General features: G+C 42.4%; 1 protein-coding gene across 7 annotated transcripts in view; it reads left to right on the top strand.

Annotated features, from left to right (window-relative positions):
* Positions 1-3,196: 3,196 nt before the first annotated feature.
* USF3 (upstream transcription factor family member 3) overlaps positions 3,197-19,177 on the top strand; it is a 33,988-nt gene continuing 18,007 nt past the window's right edge. Inside the window, exons 1-4 of one of the 7 annotated variants that reach the window (XM_032098641.1) lie at positions 3,208-3,281; positions 4,930-5,021; positions 15,225-15,297; positions 17,361-17,425. In XM_032098641.1, coding sequence (XP_031954532.1) covers positions 15,283-15,297; positions 17,361-17,425 — 80 coding nt within the window. In that variant the 5' untranslated portion in view covers positions 3,208-3,281; positions 4,930-5,021; positions 15,225-15,282. Of the gene's footprint in view, positions 3,282-4,929; positions 5,022-14,584; positions 15,302-16,333; positions 16,468-17,360; positions 17,426-19,177 lie in introns of those variants that run through there. The other 6 variants (XM_032098640.1, XM_032098644.1, XM_032098643.1 and 3 more) reach the window with 6 other exon arrangements.

The raw sequence follows: 19,177 nt of genomic DNA, 5'->3' as shown, positions 1-19,177 counted from the left end.
ACCTGTGCTGGAGGGGGGCCTGGAAGGCACAGCTGGAAGTGAACTGCTACCAGAAGTGCAACCTTCATCACTCCAGCTTCACCAGCAGCTGCAGAGGCTGGAAAACCTTTGCTGGACTTAAACTGCTGCAGCTGTTCTCCAAACCATTCAGCTTTTATTGGTCTCTATCACATTTCTTTCCTTCTTCTTCCTCCTCCCAGCTGCCTCTTAGAACAACCTGTCCAATACTAGACAATTCATTTGTCCCTTACAGGGAAACTAGCAGTAATCCTGATCATTTATGTTGCCCTTTCCCAAAGCCGTGCTGGTTCTACAGGCACTCCAGGCATTCAAAATTTGGGTATTTATAGGGCCTCTCTAATCACTGAAGGTATGTTATCTCTTAGTTGTTACTGGTACAATTACTTAAAGAACAGTCACCACACCAGGATCTAGTGAGTGAGTGGTCAGTCATTCACTTGATGTGAAACACTGGGATTGTTACTTTTTCCCAGTATGTAAATCACCGTATTTACCTGTGGTGTAATTTATTTGCTGTTACAGTGCACAGTTACTTGACATTAGAAGATACACCTGCCATTCCTCATTCTTACTATGTTGAGTAGCCTCCAGCAATTTTTCACCTCACTCTACTTCATTTTTTAAAGTGTTGAGGAGTATAAGCCCCTGCACAAATCTTTGACTCCACTACTGACTTCCCACTAGGGCGAAAATTTGATTTTTCATTCTATGCCCTGTGATTTCTCTCTTTTAATCAGTTCTCTGTCCCTGTGAGGACATTATCCTCTGATCCTGCAGTATCTTAGATTACTTTAAAAAATCCCTGTCCAAAAGCTCTTAACGTGAAGTCCTTTCGAGAATCTACCAAACCAATCTGTCAGGTGAGCATTGTGATCTGTTTCTGGCAGTATTACTTTCCTTTCCATCAGGGTTGTCTAAGTCTATTCAGCCTGTCTAATCCAGATGCTTTGTAAGGGACAAATGCCTTGCCTTATGTTCTTTTCTCTTGCCCCTAAGGAGGCATCAATTCAAACAGATAATGGAAAGGTTACTCTATCCCTCTCTTTTCATTCTGCCTTCTTTCCTCCTCCCCAGTGCTTTAACACTGTAAAAGCATTCAGCTTTACTATCATTCTGCCTGAAGGCATTGTGGCACCACCAGCTGAAGCTCTCTAAACTGCTGAGTTGCCAGCTTTCTTTCACTCACTTGAATGTACATGACCCATAGTCCAAGAAATTCCTGCACTGGGAAAGATTCACTGACCTGTGTTCTCATTGCCTGTCAGCTGCTGTATCACATCATACAGACTTAGGCCACTGCTGCTCATTGAATTATTGAACCCAAACCTGCACTACAACCAAGAACTGAAAAAAAAAATTGTTCAAAAAATTGCACTGAAGATCTTGGTTAAGACTATCTGAAATAAAGCTGCAAAACCACTTGTCAAAAAACCAGCAAATTATCTATTCAATTTAAAGCTTTTCTTCCAAGTATTTGTACAAAAGCTGTTTAACCATCTTGCCATATAATTGTAAATTTATATTCTCCACTAGAGACAGGCTACTGATATTTAGCAGGTTCCTGCTGTATGTGGTTTCACCTGTGGATTTTTGCCTGCTGCTGGATTTTTGCCACAGTATTTCAGATATTTAACCCTGTACTGGTATTGACCATTTATGAGCTCAAACACTATAGAGCACAACAGAGTGTCAATAGGTAAACTTGGTTTTGCTGCTTTGGATGGGGGGTGCCTATTTAGTGAAAATCTTCACCAAAAAAAGCACACTACCCTTTAGAAGAGGAAAACCCCCCCCTCACTTTATATTGGAATAAATTGATGGAGCAGTGGTGTTTCAGCTTTTGCTTGTCTTCCAGTTTAGTCACGTCGTATCAGAACTAAAGATTATGAAAAGCGAAAAAGTGCATTTACATTCCTACTTTACAGCTTCAAGCTGCTATTTATAGTAACGTTAGAATTTCTCTGCATAAACAGCTTGGGCCTCAACTTTCTTCACAGCTCACAAATGGGTTTTCCATTTAATGTCAGCTGCAAGGTTATTTTGCAAGTGGCAGCTATTCAAAATAAAATGGTTTGGGTTTTTTAAGATCTGATTGCTGCTATGACTCATTTCAGCAGCAGAAGAGTTCTTGGACACTGCTTCAGAAACTTGTCCCTGCTCTATTATATTGTAGGAAGGCATATGGATACGAGATGCTTTCTCAGGGAAGCAGTTGAGGCGTGAAATGGGAAGCTGCCTTATTATGGATGGTAATTGAATTAGGTGTTAGCAGGAAGTAAAAAGTGAGGTAGTGGGGAGTTGTTAATGATCCACAGTCCCTAATTTCACGGATAAAACAACACTTTTCCTAAACTCTGATGTAACTCAGGAGGAAGATAGATGGAGCACCCTCCTCCCCAGAACTAAGCGTGAGCACAGAGGGTAACAAAGTTAAGGAAAAATGTCTATTAAAGAATCAGCCACAGCACAGAACAGTCACGGGACGTGGTCGGGCTCCTCATGAACAGCTCCATGTGGCAAATCTTTAGCCAGCCTTTATCTTTGCTCCCCATTCCTTTGCAGAACGCCGGCTGCCGAGGACGCAGGGCAGCACGCCAGTGCATAAACGCTGTTTTATGCTGGCGAGGTCTCTCATGTACCCCGCGGCTGAGGCCGGGGATGGGCAGCGCTCGGGCGATTCTCGGGTCTGCCCGCCGCGCCGCTGCCCTGGCAGGACGGGATTGTTTCACCTGACAAGCAAAACACGCACAAGCAATGACACGCGGTCCTTTCCCCATCACCGGTGCCGATGATGTCTCGCACAGCCGACCCACCACCACAACCCTTCCCGTCCCCACGCAGCCGCTGCTCCTTTAAGAGCTGCCGCCCGCCCCTTCGCGCGCCTCTTCCCGCCGCGCTCATTGGCCGCCCGGGACGCCACTCCCCGCCAGTTCCTGTTTCGGCCACCTTACCTTGTTGACGCCAGTCGCAGCCTCCCTGCCCTCTGATTGGCCCGCGCCGCCAATGTTTCTGGCGGCGATTGGCCCGCGCCTGCTCCTCCCCGCCCAGTTGAGGGCGAGCGCCGCCCTCCCGGGGCTGGCCCTTGTTGATTGGCCGCGAGGGCTGGCCCCGCGCGCGGCGATTGGCTGCGGCGCGAGCAGCAGGGTGGGCTGCGCGGGCGGGCAGCGGCGCGGAGGCGGCGGCGGGGCTGGCGCGGGGTGTCCGCCCGGCGGAGGATGGTCCCGGCGCTGGGGCCGCCGCGCAGCGCGCCCGGCCCGACCGTGAGTGCCGGCGGCGGGACCGGGGACGGGAGCGGCAGCGGGACGGGAGGGACCCGGAGCGGCCGCGGCAGCGGGGCCGGGGCGCCGCGCTGGGCCGGGGCCGCGCTCGCCCCGGGATGCCGGTGGGGCCGGTGCCCCTTTGTCCGGCCCAGGTGTGCCCGGCCCGGCCCGGGCAGGGGCTGTGGGGCCGGGGCGCAGTTGCAGAGCGCGGGCGGCCCTTGGCGGTGCTGCCCCCCGGGCGGTCGTGGCTCTGGGCTTTGCTCCCCAGGAGTTGTGCGGCTGCGGGGGCTTTGGGTGCCAGGGCTGGTGTGAGGTAAAGTCGGGGGAAGCGGCGGTGAAGGTTTGGAGAGCGGCGTGTTTTTATAGCTTTGCGGTCTTGGTGCTGGAAGACGATTGAGCGTGAGTCGCCGTTCAGGGAGTTTGCTTTGGAGGCAGCGAGAGGTGGGCACTGCGCCGCAGCGTAGCATCTTCTCGGCGTAGTCCGGGATACGGGATCTTCTGCGCATCGCGGCTGTGTGCTCGTGTTGCGTGACATCCCAACGGGAAGTTAGCCCACTTCAGAGGATGCTGTACGTACAGGGCCAGCTTTTTAACTTAGAATTCGGTCACTGGTAGCTAACGTTTCTTGTTGGGCGTGTTTTAAGCTTGGTCTCCTAAGGAAGGAAGTCTGGTGGATGTGTCTGTCTATTTCTTCTTTTCTCTCCAATCAACAAGGGCTAATTTTAGCTCTCGGGCCAATTTCAGTTAAATTTGCCGGTAGAAGAGGTTTTAAAGAGTTGGAAGGCTTCAGTTTCATGGAAATCAACGTTGACAAACAGAAGTGTGTTTGTGCAACTCAGTTACTGCTCACATGAAGGGCAGGGTACTTAAAAAGCAGCTCCCTGTGGCAGACAGCACAAATTAACTGAGTCCATTGACATACCTACAGTTAGATACGGCCGTGGCACATGATGCCCGTTGTCCAGGGAAGTCTGTAGGGAAAAATTGGAAGTAAGGCGAAGAAAAAGGGAATAGTGACGTGTTGAGTTTCTGTCCATAACTACAAAAATCACAAAACTGAACTTTTGCTTTTCACATAATAGCTTGGACTTCTGTTAGACTTCATCTAGACATGCAGTTATTAAGTACTACTAGCAGAGGTAACTTAATGATGGCACAGTTAAGCATCCAGAAGTCAGGTAATGTAACAGCTTATTTTGGAAGCACGGTATTAGCTTTACTTTTAATGTACAAGCCATTGGGAGCATCTTATTTATACGATTGTGTTATGTAGCGCTTTAACCAGCTGCAGAGCCTTGTTTCTTGCTCGTGAATTGTGTGCAGCAGTCAGACAAATGGGAAGGAAGAAACTTCCTATGAGTAGGTGTTTATTGTTATAAAGATTTAGAACTTTTAGTTTTTTATTTTCAGTTAGAGCCATAACAATAATTCATAGGTACATTTCAGGATTAAATAGATTTGACAACTGAAAATACGTTTGCCACTGAATGGGAAATAAGCTTAGAAAAATGCTCGTGTTGTGAGCATGATTTTTAAGGTGCTTGTATTCCAAATACCATGTCAGGTATGTGAAGCAGTACAAGAACATTGCAAATTTTGAAGTGTTTGGAAATTACTTATTCCCTTAGAGACTTAATTATTCCCTTAGGGTATGGATACATGGGAAGATTTTAATGGAATAGATGAAAAATGATGGTGGATCCTGGAGGAGTCTGACAGCTGCAAGGAGATAATTAGGATGTAAGTTTTTGGTAGTGGGTTTGCTGCTTTGATTCCTGGTTTTTTGAGTAGTGTTCTGAGGAGCTGGCCAGCGACAGACTGAAGTGACTGTCACTCGAGTGGCCCTGTGACATGTGCCTGGCCCATGCCTGCTGTGTGCATTGTGGACTCTCATTTGTAGCTGAAGTTTAGCTGTGTTCTGAAATGTCAAAGATGTCTTGGGAGCAAGAAGGCGAAGATTCTGTGAATGTGTTCTGCTGGCACTGCTGGTTGAGCTACTTCAGCTGCTTTTCACCTCAGCTCTTCTTGGGTGAATGTAGGGGATGCTCCTGACTCTTTTTAGGCAGAGGAGTTACAGAGGTACTTTTTGACCATTGTTTGGTTGTTGATGGTTTTCCCCATGTGCTGAAGTTGTAAGAACACCTCTGGCTTCCACATACTGAAGTATAATGAGTAAGGCTACAGAGAGATTCGGGATAGTGCATTCCAAATATTTAAGCATGCTTTTAATTTGCCAAGTGCTGTGATACAAGGTGTGTGACATTGTAACCAATCACATCCCGCTTGGATCTGAATTAATACAGTACGTCAGTTGAAGCTGGATGCTGTAGAAAGAAATAGGCATGCAAGGAAGTCAAGGGCTGTGACATGCTAGATTTGACGAGAGCCATTCTGTGGTTTAATTTCTTTACAGTGGTGCTTTTTAAGGTCTTAAAAATAACTTTGTAAGTGACACCTGGCTGGGGGGGGGGGAGGGGAGATCTAAGTAGCGTAGCATTTGATTTGAAGGATTTCCCAATGAATGGTTGGTTGTGTTGCAAGAACTTGTGAAAAATACCACGAAGTCTGTGCCGCCTTGAAGGACAGTTATACCTTCCAAAATAGGAAAACATGTTCCTGAGGGACTTAATTTGAATAAAGGAGTCACAAACATGGCTGAGATGAAGAATTACAGTTAGAAAGTGACTGGCAATACTATGGATAGACAGTCCATCTGGCTGGAGGCAAGTACACTTCTTCAGAGTCCTGAGATTTATAACCGGAGTTGTTATGAAAAGATTAGGAATGTTAAAGCTGTTAGATGGTATGCATGCACACATTTACACATCCATTTTCATTTAAACATCTGGGTTGTATGCACAACTTCACTGGCATTTTCATCAGGGACATGGCTCAGTAGTGTTATTTAATTGAAAATTGTCTCATCTGAAACTCTGGGCTGTGATATGTATTCAGTCTTAATGTGAGGGGGGTGTGTGTTCAAGTGGTGTTTGAGCTATTTCAGATTACAGTAAAACATGGAAAGGTTTCAACTCCTTGATTTGGAAATGTTGTGCAGTGCCCAGTTTATGTAATGCTGACTTAACTTGCTGATTAAAATACAATTCCAGCTTTTATATGTGGATATAATGTGTCCAAAGTGTACTTTGGTTTGCTACCTTACCAGCGTAGTGCTGTTGTCATGCTTTGAGTGAGCTCGAAAGAGGTTCTGCTGTGTGCACAAGATTGACAAATTGTGTGTAAACTGGGTTTGTTTCCTGTGTGAAAAGCTATGGCTTTAGTCCTCCAAGGTGAATGAGTTACTTTTGCAGCCATGACTTGCGATGGCAATCTCTTACATCAGCCACGTTTTGTGCCGTTGTGATTCAGATAAGAAGAAAGTACTAGGCTGCTAAAAGTGTTTCATGCTTCCTGGTAGCAAGTGCCTTTCTCACTCAGTTACCTGAACTTCTGTCAGGTTAACTGACCAACGTGAAAACCATGAATTGAAATCAGCTCCATCTAAAAGCACGTCTCACTCATGCTGCTACTCTGATAACCTGAATGAGTTCTTTGTGGTCCATCTCTAGTGAGGCTGGAGTGATCCAAGTATGGAGCTATTAACTTTTAGGTCTAAATACAGGTTCCTCAGTACCTGTGATCCGTTTTTCCAGCTTTTGGTGTGGTGGGCAGTGCCATGAGAAGATTATTGAAAACATTGTCCATTAGCCTGCTGACACACTTAATAGCAGTGTAGGGGTTTTATGGGGAGAGGAGAGCTTAAAGATTTGTTTATTCTTCAAGCTGAAATTTAAAGTGAAAATAATATTGTCCAGTTGGGGTGTCTGCCTCCATCTGTAGTCTGTAATGTGGTTGGCTTCAGGGACACTTAATTCATGCCAGCCTTCAACCTTTGAAGTTGGACTCTGCTTTGCTTTCATGCATCAGTGACGTTGTTAGCTAGAAATTGAACACAGTTCTTTTAAAAAGCTTCATGCTACAGCTCTTCTTGCTCATTTACTCCAATAGTAAAACAGGGCTCCAAATCAGCAACAAGGAACACCATTTCATATTTTCACTGTTGGAGTATCCTTAATATTCAGAGATGCTTTAATTCAGTAATGTTTAACTATTGTGCATCTATAGCTTAATCCCTCCTTCTTCTACGTAAGTTCTTTCACCTGCTGTAAATGCTATGACTTCTTCTGTAACTGGAGAAGCTTAACTAGTTTTGGCATCATCTTGGGTCATAGTTTCACAAATATTAAGCCAGCACTGCCACTGTGAAAAGCAATCTTGTTGTTTCAGTGTACTTATTTGGGAGTGTGGGGTGTCTCTGCGATCCTTCTGCAGAGTAAAATTTAAGTTGAAGTAGTGTTCTCATCTGGCCTCCTGGGTGAGGAGTGCTCATGAACCAGGGGAGAGGCTACATCTCTCAGCATTATTTTGAAGGAGTTGGGACAGTAGGGAAGGATAACCATCTCATAGATTTTTCCCTTTATTGCTAGGAGAAATTGGCTGACAGGAATTTCATGCAGTTCAGCAAGGGCAAAATCCTGCATTTGGGGAAGAACAACTCAGTCCACCAATATATAGTGGGGGCCATGCAGCTGGAAAGCACCTTGGCAGAAAAGGACCTGGTAGACACCAAGCTGAACGTGAGCCAACAAAGTGTCCTTGTGGCAAAGGTGGTGAGTGGGCTCCATTTGATACAGGAGTGTCAGTGAGCTGAGAGAGGTGATCCTTCCACTGCACTTGCCACTGGCATCCTATGTAGAGTTTTAGGTTCCCCAGTACGACAAAGACATGGATGTACCATGTCCATTGGTCCATTGAAAGGCCACAAAGATGATTAAGGTACAGCAGCATCTCTCGTCTTGAGAGCCCAAGGGATTGTTCAGCCTGAAGAAGAGAAGGCTCTGGGAGAATCCCACTTGTAAATTGTCTCAAGAGGCTTTACAGTCCATCTTACTTTGTGGTTCTTTTGTTTTATTCTGGGTGGGAATGGAAGGACACCTTGTTTCCTAGCCTGGAAGTATTAACTGTGTGAGCTATCCCTTGCTAAGGAATGCAATGGAGTTCTCCCACTCCTAGTTTCACTTTAAGGTATTTTTGCCAAGTCAGTCTTAGGTGGCCGTCGGGAGGTGTTTTCACACAGTTATAAAAGAAGAAGATAGAGTAGAGGTAAGGCATTTTCATTTTATGGAATGATTTTTTTAATGAAGTAAAACTTGCAGGATCATGGTATCAGTCTGTCCCCTTTATCCATTCCTTTCAGACCTCTGCAAAGTAGTAACTTTGAAATCTGGTTTTAGTTTCTTCTCCATTGTCAGAAATGGAGAAATTTCTGCTGTAGTCTTGTTTGCTTTTCGTAGTGCTTTCAGAACTACTTATTTACTCTGGGTAGCTCATGTAGAGTAATTCTCCTAAGCTAAATAAGTAGTTCCTAAATGGTGGAATAATTGAATTCAGGTTTTCTATGGATTTGCACCTAGTAGTTGCATTTTCTTGTGTCTAACATGCGTTGATCTTGATTTTAAATTTCCTCTTTGAAAGTGTTACAAAAGTATGCTTGCTTTCTCTGGTCAGCTGGGCTCACATATCTTTAGTTTGGACCTGTGTGTTAAATATAATTGAAATAATGTGCAACTTTATCCCTGCCAGTATTATTCATAACTGTCAAACATCCAGATTGCAAGATGAGTCCTTTATTCTTGGAACTGAAGTAATTGTCCAGTGGACCCACTTTATGGGTCCAAGAAAAAAACCTCTGAAAAGCAAAGGTGTAATTGCACTGAGGTTCTGAAGGAGAATGAGCAACCTTCTGCCCACTAAAACCTTTTGTGAGTAGTCTGCCTATAAAATGTATGTTGCAAGGTTGGGGGGGTTTTGTTTGGTTTTCTTGGATTTGGGGGCAGAGTGTGCGTGCGCTTGTTTTTTAAAGCTCACTGAAGTGTAACTAGTGAGTTTGTTTGATGAGCTTATACATTAAAACTGAAATACTGTTTTATGGTACCTTCTTCCACTTTTATGGTACCTTTTTTGCCTTTGGCCCCGATTCGTAGGGAAACCCCTTAACTCTGTAAGGGCAGTGTTTGTAACAGAATATCAGGATTGATCTCTTCTGCATGTTGTAGAGGGGCTTTGTAGTGCAGGCCCATGGAATATTGCTTCCTATATCATGAACCCTTGATGAGTTCTTAGTTTGTGTCAGATTTCTCAAACCCCAAGCCTATAAAATATTCAAGAACTTGACTGTGTAATCCTTTTCACTGAATGACTCATATCTGAAAAGATGAATTAAAAAATTTGACACATAAACTCTCTGGATGCCCTGAACATTTTGGTTCTAGGATATTTTGCACTGCTTGTTAGTTAGAGTCCTCAGGAGAGAGCAGCAAGGCAGTTTGGCACGTGTCAAAAAATGCCTTGATACCTCCTTGGGATCGTATGCAGTTTTATAAACAGACTGTGAGGATCCTTTGTAGTTGCAGAACAAAAAGAGCTCAGCTTAAAACCCAAGCAGTGAAGCAAAGAAAAGTGCTCTGGCTAAATCATTGTAGCCAAAATGAATGTTTTTATGTTGTAATTCTAAATTGGTTATTAGGCCCTGTGATGAGGTACTGCTCTTTAAATAGAGATGTCATTTGTAGATAAGGTCACATGAGAAGGTAGAATTGGACTGGCTCTGGCTGGAGCAGGTTGCCCAGGGAAGCTGCAGATGCCCTGTGCCTGGAACTGTTCGAGGCCAGGCTGGATGGGGTTCTGAGCAACCTGGTCTAGTGAGAGGTGTCCCTGCCCATGGCAGGGGACTTGGAATGTTCCTTAAAGTTCCTTCCAACCCAAACCATTTTGTGATTCTGTGACTTACAGCTTCTACATTTATCCAGTCAGTCTTCAGTGTTTCAAATACAGCTTTCATATATGGATGGATTTCTGTGTTATAAATAACCATCTTGGTCACAGTACTGGGAGACCATGATGACTTACACGTTTCAGCTTTTTTCAGGAAAAGAATTATTTGTTCTTTAGGCAACATGCTGCTGCAAGGTTGGGCTCACCAACAGACGCTCTGGCACAGGAGTGAGTGGGAGAGCACTCTCAGCCTCAGCCTGGTGCAGGCAATCTTTGTCATCTGATACAGGTAACCTAACCCTAATCCACACAGAGGTGATGACCCTGTTAGGAGGAAGGTGTCTGCAATTCACTTTGTGTCCACTTAGCTTTCACCACCAAAACACACTTGTGGCTCCTTTGTCAAGCGCAGCATAATTAGATGTCTATTTCTGTTTTGAAGTGTACCACGGATCATTGGGCTTTGGAAGCCAGGGAGATGAGCACTGTCTTGCAACACAGAGACATTTCTCATACTTTCTCACTTCTTAGTGAAATTGGTATGTGGTAACTTGTGAGTCTCAACATAATACATGGAGAACAGGGGATCAGGAGGATTTCCCTGGTCATTCCTTTTTGATTTCCTAAAGAAAAGAGTGATGTTCCCCTTACTTTGATCTCAAGTAGCTGAGGACACTCTTTAAGGTGGATGAGATCTCTGGTCTTTGTGATTCTGGCTTGTGCGCTGGTTGCGTAATTACAGCTCTTCAGTTCCCAAATACCTGCTTCCCTGTCACAACTCCTCCAGACCACAGGAGATCGTTCCTGTAGGCATCTTCCTTTACTTGCACTGTGTGTGCTTCAGTCTGTTTGCAGTACCAAGATCATCTGCACAATGTGTGAGGGTGGCAGCAGCTCTCATCTGGGTGCAAAACGTCCAGAGATACCTCTCCTTAAATACTTCCCAGACCATAAGCAGTGAGTAAGAGACTTGGTTCTGTGGACATGAGCTCTCTCTCTGCCCCTCCTCTGAGGTTTAAAAAGAAATGATGCTGTACTTAGGAAGACTTGGGAGGCAACAAAGTAGACAAAGAATAAATATGTCAAGTGGATCTTCAGGTGTTTAACAGGGAAGTTTCTTTTTTTTTTTTTTTTTTTGCTTTCTGAAGTTTGCTTAAGCAGATCTGGTCAGGATTTCTCAGAATTACCCTACACTCGTGCTGTCCTGCAACTGCATAGTAGTAAATGGTCAGAGCAATTGCCTTTGATATTTTGAAAATTACAAATAAAAACAAAACTAATGTAGATATGAGGGAATACCGCTTGAGTAATTACCCTTTCTCTTCCTCCAATGCTGTTACAAAAAAAACCCCAAACATTTTCTTTCTAGTTCTCTTGCATATTCTTATATGAGCCTTACTAAAACTTTTTTACTTTAAGTCATCAGGAGGAAAAATACCAATATATTTGAGCTTATATAATCCAAACAGAAGAGGCAGAGTAAAAATATCTAAAAGCAGTGAAGTCTTCTTTCTGTTATTTGCAAGCACCTTTAAAAAAAAAAAAGTTGCCCTGTGTAACAAGTTTTAGCTTATTGGCTTTGGATTTCTTTTCCTAACTTTTGCAGAAGCTCTGGGAACAGTTTGGTTGCCCTGGGAAACTCTCAACTGGTTTGCATCAGGAATGTGTATTTTGTGACAAGTCAAAAGAAGTCTGTCATGCTGTTTAATCCCTCATGCATCTTCCTCAGCACAAGGTGGCTGTGCCTACTCTGAGCCAGAGCTGGTCACAGACCCAGCTGTGTCCAATCCCTTACCTGACCTCACTCCTCCTCCTGTGCTCGCTCCCAGGTTTCTGTAAACATCTGGGAACTTCATCTCTTTGTGAGGTTGCAGTTAGGTCAGTCAGTGGACCCAGCTGTTGTTGTGAGGGAGTGGATTAAGGGACACAGTAATAGGAAAACCTCAATTTCTTTGGAAACCAAATGGATAAGTAGATAGATAGATTGATATTTTATTTCTCTACCTACCAGGAAAAACAGCCTTTTTCATTTTCCTGTATGATAGTCTTTCCAGGTTACTTTGATAGGCCACAGTAGTTAATACACACAGGTAACAATCACAAAGGTAAGCTTTGAGTTACATTTCCTGCAGTCATTTTATTATGTAAATACAAAATTAGAATAGAACCATTCCAAGAGGGAATAAAGAAAGGGCAGTAAATTGTGTCTCTTGATCTCAAGGGCAGCTTGCTTGTCATTAAAAGCCTGGATTAAGTCCCTGGTTGTTCTAAAACGTGCATGGAAGATTGGAAACATCGGTTCCAGGAGTTGCTTGGATGAAGAAGACACTCTCAGAAAAAAGCATTTGAGTAGTTCTTATCTGTGCCTTGGAATTGATCTTAGCTTTACATTAAGGCTGACTACATGAGGTATAAAAAGCAGTAAGAACTGTGAAATTACAGCATAAGCTTGCTGAAGGATATTAAGAGGAAGAAAGATTTGGTCTGCTGGTAGATTTACAGAATATGTGTAGCTGCATATTAAAAAGATTCTTTCTGCCTGATACAGAAGAATGGAATGGCCTTACTAATTTGAGGAAGATTGTTTTGTACAGCCAAAGATAACAGATTGGAATAATTATTTTCTTTTTTAAAATGAATATTAAGTTTGGAAACAATTCCTAAATAAGGAGTGAAAAAATAATGCCAAATAAAATAATCTAAATTAGCTTTTTCATCAGTTTGCCGAGTGCATGTTTTGAAGAAGAGATTTCATAAAATTTGCTGAATAATACCAGCAAAGATGGGTGGTAGACAAGAAGACACTTAAACAAATTGGTTTTAAGTTTTATACCCTATGTTTCAGAACTATAGAAGAGATTAAATTATGTTAAACTTAAATCTTCAGAACACAATGTATTCTTTAATTTCTGAGGATGCCATTGCATTTAAATTAAAATCAATATTTTAGGTTGACATAAAAGCTATTAACTACATAAAGCTTGAGGGAAGCTTGGTACTAAATAAATATAAATGATGTGTTGCTGCTTCTTCATCTGTTTTAAGAATTTGGATTTTGCTATGTTTTCTCTGCAGGTGACATTCAGCTGAGTTAAGTGAGCATATTTCATGAGTGAACTTAAAATACATTTGTCTCTGAGCTTATAAGGCAAATACATGTCTTCTGCTTTAGAGAATTGGTGAAGGAATCTCGCCATGAAGAAGCATTACTTGATGTGGAAGAAGTAAAGAGAAACCCACAGTCAAAGCTCTGGTCTTCATGAGGGGAGGAAATGGAGAGAGCATAAACATTCATCAGCCCTCACAAGTCTCCACTTAGGCAGTATTTTTATTTTCTTTTTAGTTCACAAAGCCCATCTTTTCAGCAGCCCTTAAGAAAAACCTCCTCCCTGGTGTTGCCAGCTTGAGCTGTTTTATGGAGTATCAAGTAAAACACAAAGGTTTCTGTCCTTACAGAATAAGAATGGGGAAAAACCACTTCAGTTTGCCATATTTCTCATGGTACAATCCATCAGTAGAAAGCCCAGAGTTTTATACAAGTGTTGTTTAACAAATTTAACCACCTCTTTTCAGTGGAACTCGAAATAAACTAGTTGGTTAATTAGATAATGTGTACAGCCTTGCTTTTTCCTATTGGGACCACAAAAGTGGGAGCATTGGTTGAGTGGTAAACTGATAAACTTCACCTAAAGTAATTCCACAGTAACGTGAAGTTAGGGTAACAGTTGCTGCATTCCTGTGTCATGTCTCCTGTATGAAATGGGCTGCAGATCCCAGTGGAACTGAAGCATATCAAATACAGACTTTAAGTTTACATTTGTGAGGCTTCTGCACCCACTGTGGCAGCAAAGGGCTTGAAATGTGCAAGGAACAGCATCACTTGGAAGAAGCTTACTGACATAATTTTTAAAAAAGGGCAGAGGAGGAAGAAAGAAGTGAGGTCTTTGGCATGTAATAAAGATTTTCCATTCTTTCTCAGGATCAAAAAACAGTTAGAAACTGTATTAATAAATTACAGCACAAATTTTCACTAAGGCCTTGTCTATCTATCTATCTTCCAAAATACCGTATACAATGAATTGCTCAATCGTTTAGGCGTCTGCTCAGCATCAAGAAAGAAGGCAATTGGAATATTGTGTATATCATGGCTTTGGGAGATAGGGATGCTGCTGTTAGGAAAAAGCATTTTCCTGAGTGGACACAGAGGAAGACAAAATACAGGAGTATGGAGAACTCATGTCAGGAGGGAGAAGTGGGTGCTGTGACTTAGGGCAGGGGAAAGATGGGGTTGTGAATGGAGTCAGAACAGCTGTGTCTGTTCTGGGAAAGGGTATTTGTGGGTGGGTGCTTTTTTTACACCCTTACTTTCACACAGTTGTGCTTTTTCTGTAGCCCTGCACGGTAGCTGGCCATCTAAATCCACATTAATGCTTTCTATGTTAAATACACTATAATACAGAAATAGTCCTTTGGTTCTCAAGCTGTATAAATTTGCAAAATTAAAAAAATAGGGTTGCTTGGTGAATACATTAGTCTTTCAAAAAGGCTAAGTTCACCAAAACTAAGACCTTTTTTATCTTTCTGCTCTGATTTCCAGCATCTTTGCTGTGGTCTAATAATGCCCAGTAACAGACACATCAACTCTGTCTTTATAGGTGGTGCAGAAATCAAGAAATGGGGTGTGTGACTGCCACACGATACAATCCAGCATCTTCCTTTTTCTAAGCGTGTTTGAGAGCTTTGCTTTACCAGACCTATGCCCATGTACTCTGTGCTCACAACCTCACTGAACAGAAACAGTACTGTACACACTGAATTAAATGACCCCTTTGCCCCCTTGAGTAGTTGTTTCTCACCTGGTACACAAGGTACTGCCTCAGGGATGGATATACAAGTGTAGTGTCACCAGGTAGCTGCTCTGCTTCTCCTGTCTCTGCTGGTAGCCTTAATGGATACAGATTCTGCTGGGCTGCTCTGGCACACTGGAAACCCTGCTGAAAGGAGGTGTGCTGGCCTCAGTCAATGCACACCTGAACATCTCTCTGGTTGCCAGCAGCGCCCAAGATGGCTGAGCTCTAACCAGGTTTTATTTTTTTTCTTTATAATCAGAATCGCTCACCTGCTAAAGTCTCCCAGCTAACCCCTTCATCATCACGTGGTACAGTGAATGCAGCTAGAATCAGTGAGTAAGTACTACTGACCATCACCAGCTGTACATAGGAGGGATAAGTTATAGGTGCCTTGGGTGGGAAACTGGCTTTCCTGGCTTTCAGAGTTGTGAGTTTTCACTAACTTGGAGGACCTGGGATAACAACTGGATTAATCTTACTACATGTACACGAGAATAAATTTGTTAGCGAAATAAGCTAATTGGATTTAAAGGAGAAGAAATCTTGTTTTTAAGATGAGGTAACACAGTTTATAAGAGAGTGCATGGAGGTGCTGAAGTTGCACCACTGCTTTCTCCCACGGTAAAAGACTGTTAACTCTGTCAGGTGTTTTCATAATTTATGCAGAGGATGGTCAGTGAGCACAGAGAAAGCAAAGTCTGTGGAGGGATATAAATAGAAAGTGATATGCTCCCATTGCTGGGCTAGGGAGGGCTGGGGTGGCTGTGTTTAGGTAGGCTGTGTATAACACCCAGTGGGGCAGTGGAATGCTGTAACCCATCTCAGAAAGGATTATGTCCAGTTTTGTGATGGTGTGGACACTGTTGTGTAGGTGGAGTTGAATTATGTTCCTGAAATTGGCAGGTGCTTTTGAGTTCCCCGAGTTGGATTTATTCATAGGTGGTTTCCTATTTGCTTTATTTTATGGTTTGCCAACATCTCCCACTGGAACAGAGAAAGTACTTAAAGATTAGAGTGGTAAACAGCATCAGCCCTAATGTTTCTCCTTCTTTAATCTTTACAGAATGCAGTACATTTAAATAACTTCTAGAGTATAAAGGCTGAAAAACAGTATCTGAATTCAGTTCTGGTGGAATATAGATTATTTCTGTTAGTTTGACACACACACACAGGTTTGTGCACGGAGCACTTTGTGAAGTGTGTGCTTTGTGCTTTGGGAGCTCTATAGGTGACTGGCTTTCTGGTTTGTAGTGGTATTATTTTGGGGGTTTGTTTTTGATGTCAGTGTCAGTAATGGTAGGCTCAGTTTACATTAAGAACTGCTGGGTGTTGAAAGTTATATTAAAAACCACCCCCACTTCCTTGCAGTCCAAACAAACAGACAAAAAATACCCTAAAGATACGAAGCCTGTTAAAAGAAGCCGATGAGTTTTCTGGGAGGAGCCAGGGAAAGGTGAAGCCACGAGGAGTCTGAGGGCCCATGGGAAGAGTTGCAAGAACAGGTTGGTTGGTGAGAGAGTGAATAGAAGCATAAAAGTCAATATGCAGCTCAGACATCAAAAAACAGATCTATTTTTTCCTGTTGTCATCTACAGTGTATTTATGTCACTTGCTCTCTAAAATTCATTTCTCTGGAAGATACGTGTTCAACCATCATTGACAGTCTCATCTTTTGTGTATTTTTATAATTTTTTTTTGTCTGAATAGAGACTACCTATCTGTTCAAGATGAGGACACGTTAGGTGCAATTTATTATGCTGTTGTGTATAACTTTATTTCATAACTTTAATTTTAACTGAATTTCACATATCTGAGAACATTGGGGATGTCATTTTGTCTGTTTGTCTGTACCATCTTATACTAGGTAACCAAGCTGTACAGTAATTTAATAGTAAGTAAGTTTTGTAATCTGCTACATTTAGAGCACTCTAAATTTGTAGTTAATGAAACGTCCTCATTGTAGCTTGTTTTTTGATTAGCATTCATACTTTATTTTGAACTGGGAATTGAGTGCATCTTCGGTGAGGAAGGGCTGATAAGAGAGAGTTCAGCTGTTGCTCCTCCCATTTGAAAAACAATTACATACTCTTAATTTTACTTCTTGTTTGCTTATAGTGGTTTGGATTATAATTGTTTTTATATTTAAAGTAACTGAGGAAATGGAAACCAGTTCATCGCAGACCGGTTTTGCAAAACATTTTGCAAAACATAGGTAATGTGCTTAATTTTTAATGCTCAACAAATCAGCTGCTCTGAGTCAAGGGAATGGACTTGTGCCTACGCTGTAGTAGGGCCCTGTCCTTGTGGTCCAAGGCAAAGCCCTGTAACAAATGTCATGTGCTAAGAATTCAGAAGAGTGCGGGAGTTGTTGATTCCTTCCATGATTTTTCCTCAGGCTCTCTTCTCTGAAACCATGCCAGAGATGACAGAGAATGAGACACCTACTAAGAAGCAACATCGGTGAGTTTCTGGGGGAAAATTACTATTTTGTAGTTCTGTGGTCTGCGGTCGTGTTGCAGTTACGGAGTTTCTAGCTAAAAGTTTGGCAATGAGGGTATGGACAAGAAGTTCTGAGTGTTGATCAGGGTTGATCCAAAAGTTTTCTCTTGCCCTGTCTGTTTGTTGAAGACATATCTACCTGGGTCACTTATGCAAAAGAGATTCTTTAATTATTTCACTGACTATTCTGATGTGTGTAAAACTGCTTCTCTGCCTTGGTTAGAGCGCAGCCTCTATTTTTGTGGAGGCTCCTTGTAGATATTGGGGTAACTGTACTAATTTTGACAGAGTAATTTAGATCTCTTCCTCAACTCCCAGTGGAATCTGGATCTTACATCTCAAATCTCTGCTGGAACTCAAACTGCACCTTGAGGTTGTACAGCAACACACTATGACCAAAATTTGTAACAAGGTGACTCAGTGCTCACTACAACTTTTCCAGAGTTTCGTTCCATTGTAGTAGCATGGTTGATCTAATGCCTGATTGATAGGGGAGTTCTTCAGTCCTTAGTTAAATGCAGCATTCATCTCATACTAGGTAACCAGGTAGGATATGATTTATGATCAAGAAAAGCTCAGAGAGAACACTGGTTTGTCCTACAGAAAGTTTTTCAGTCTTCACGGATTTCGTGACTCTTTCTTACCCAGCTAATTCAGTATTTTATGTTCTGTATTGGTAATGTCAATCAAAGGACAGAAGGGTCTCTCTCCAGTCCTTATATTCTTGTGCACATTTGGTATTAATGATCATCTTTAAGCATTGTTTCCTAGCAGATATCTCTGGGTTTGACCTGTAACAGTAACATTACTGTCTCATAATCACTGTCTAAGTTACTCCAGGTGCACACTATCTTTAGTGAGTTACCAGAAATAAGTATCAACTCAAAGCATGAAGGATACTGTGCCTCATAGTAATCACGCATCTTCCACGTGTATCTTGCATTCTTACCTCAGATTCCTTGTTACATCTGGACTGTTCTGTAACAGTTGAAAAGGACAGCAGAAGATGCTACTCTGCTTTTTGTGTACCCTAGCAGACATCTAGACTGGGAGTGTGCTGCTGGACAGAAGTTTCTTGAAATTGTTTTTTTTTCTGGAATGTTGATTTTTCCAGAAACCACATGCTTTGCTACATTATAGTTCCTGAAGGTATTTGTCTTAGTGCATGTGTATAGTACATCTTATTTATATATGTAGAGTACACATTTGGAATTTACTGACTGCCCGCAAAGCAATTTGGGGCATTGCACAATGATTTGTTGACATCAGTCCAGTAGTCCCAGGTGAGCATCTGAAAACAAAGACAACCCTCACGTGCCCAAATTACACCTATACAGAATTTTGAGACAGTACAGAACAGCAGCTGCAGAGGAACAGTATTTCTGGTTTCTCTCATAAAGGAAGCATCTTTGAGACCAGAAGCTATGATGTTTGAAGGCAATGTGGCTGGAAAAATCAAGGTGCATGGTGAAGTTTTCTCCTGTTTCAGTGATCCAGTGAATGTAAAAGCCAACATTTCAGAAAATACTTAACTGCCTTGTTCCTCAGAAACAGAACTATTTTTTAAAATCTTTGGCCTTATTGAACTCTTCATAGTGCAACAGGAACATAAAGACCCAGCTCTGCACTATAAATATGTACCAATAATCAAGTGGAATATTACACTGTGCCTTGTTATACTGAAATTGATTTAAGTCTGAGCACAAATAAATT

The sequence above is a fragment of the Corvus moneduloides genome, chromosome 2, assembly GCF_009650955.1.
Source record: "Corvus moneduloides isolate bCorMon1 chromosome 2, bCorMon1.pri, whole genome shotgun sequence".
NCBI classification, from domain to species: domain Eukaryota; kingdom Metazoa; phylum Chordata; class Aves; order Passeriformes; family Corvidae; genus Corvus; species Corvus moneduloides.
This window is presented reverse-complemented; position numbering and strand designations above follow the sequence as displayed.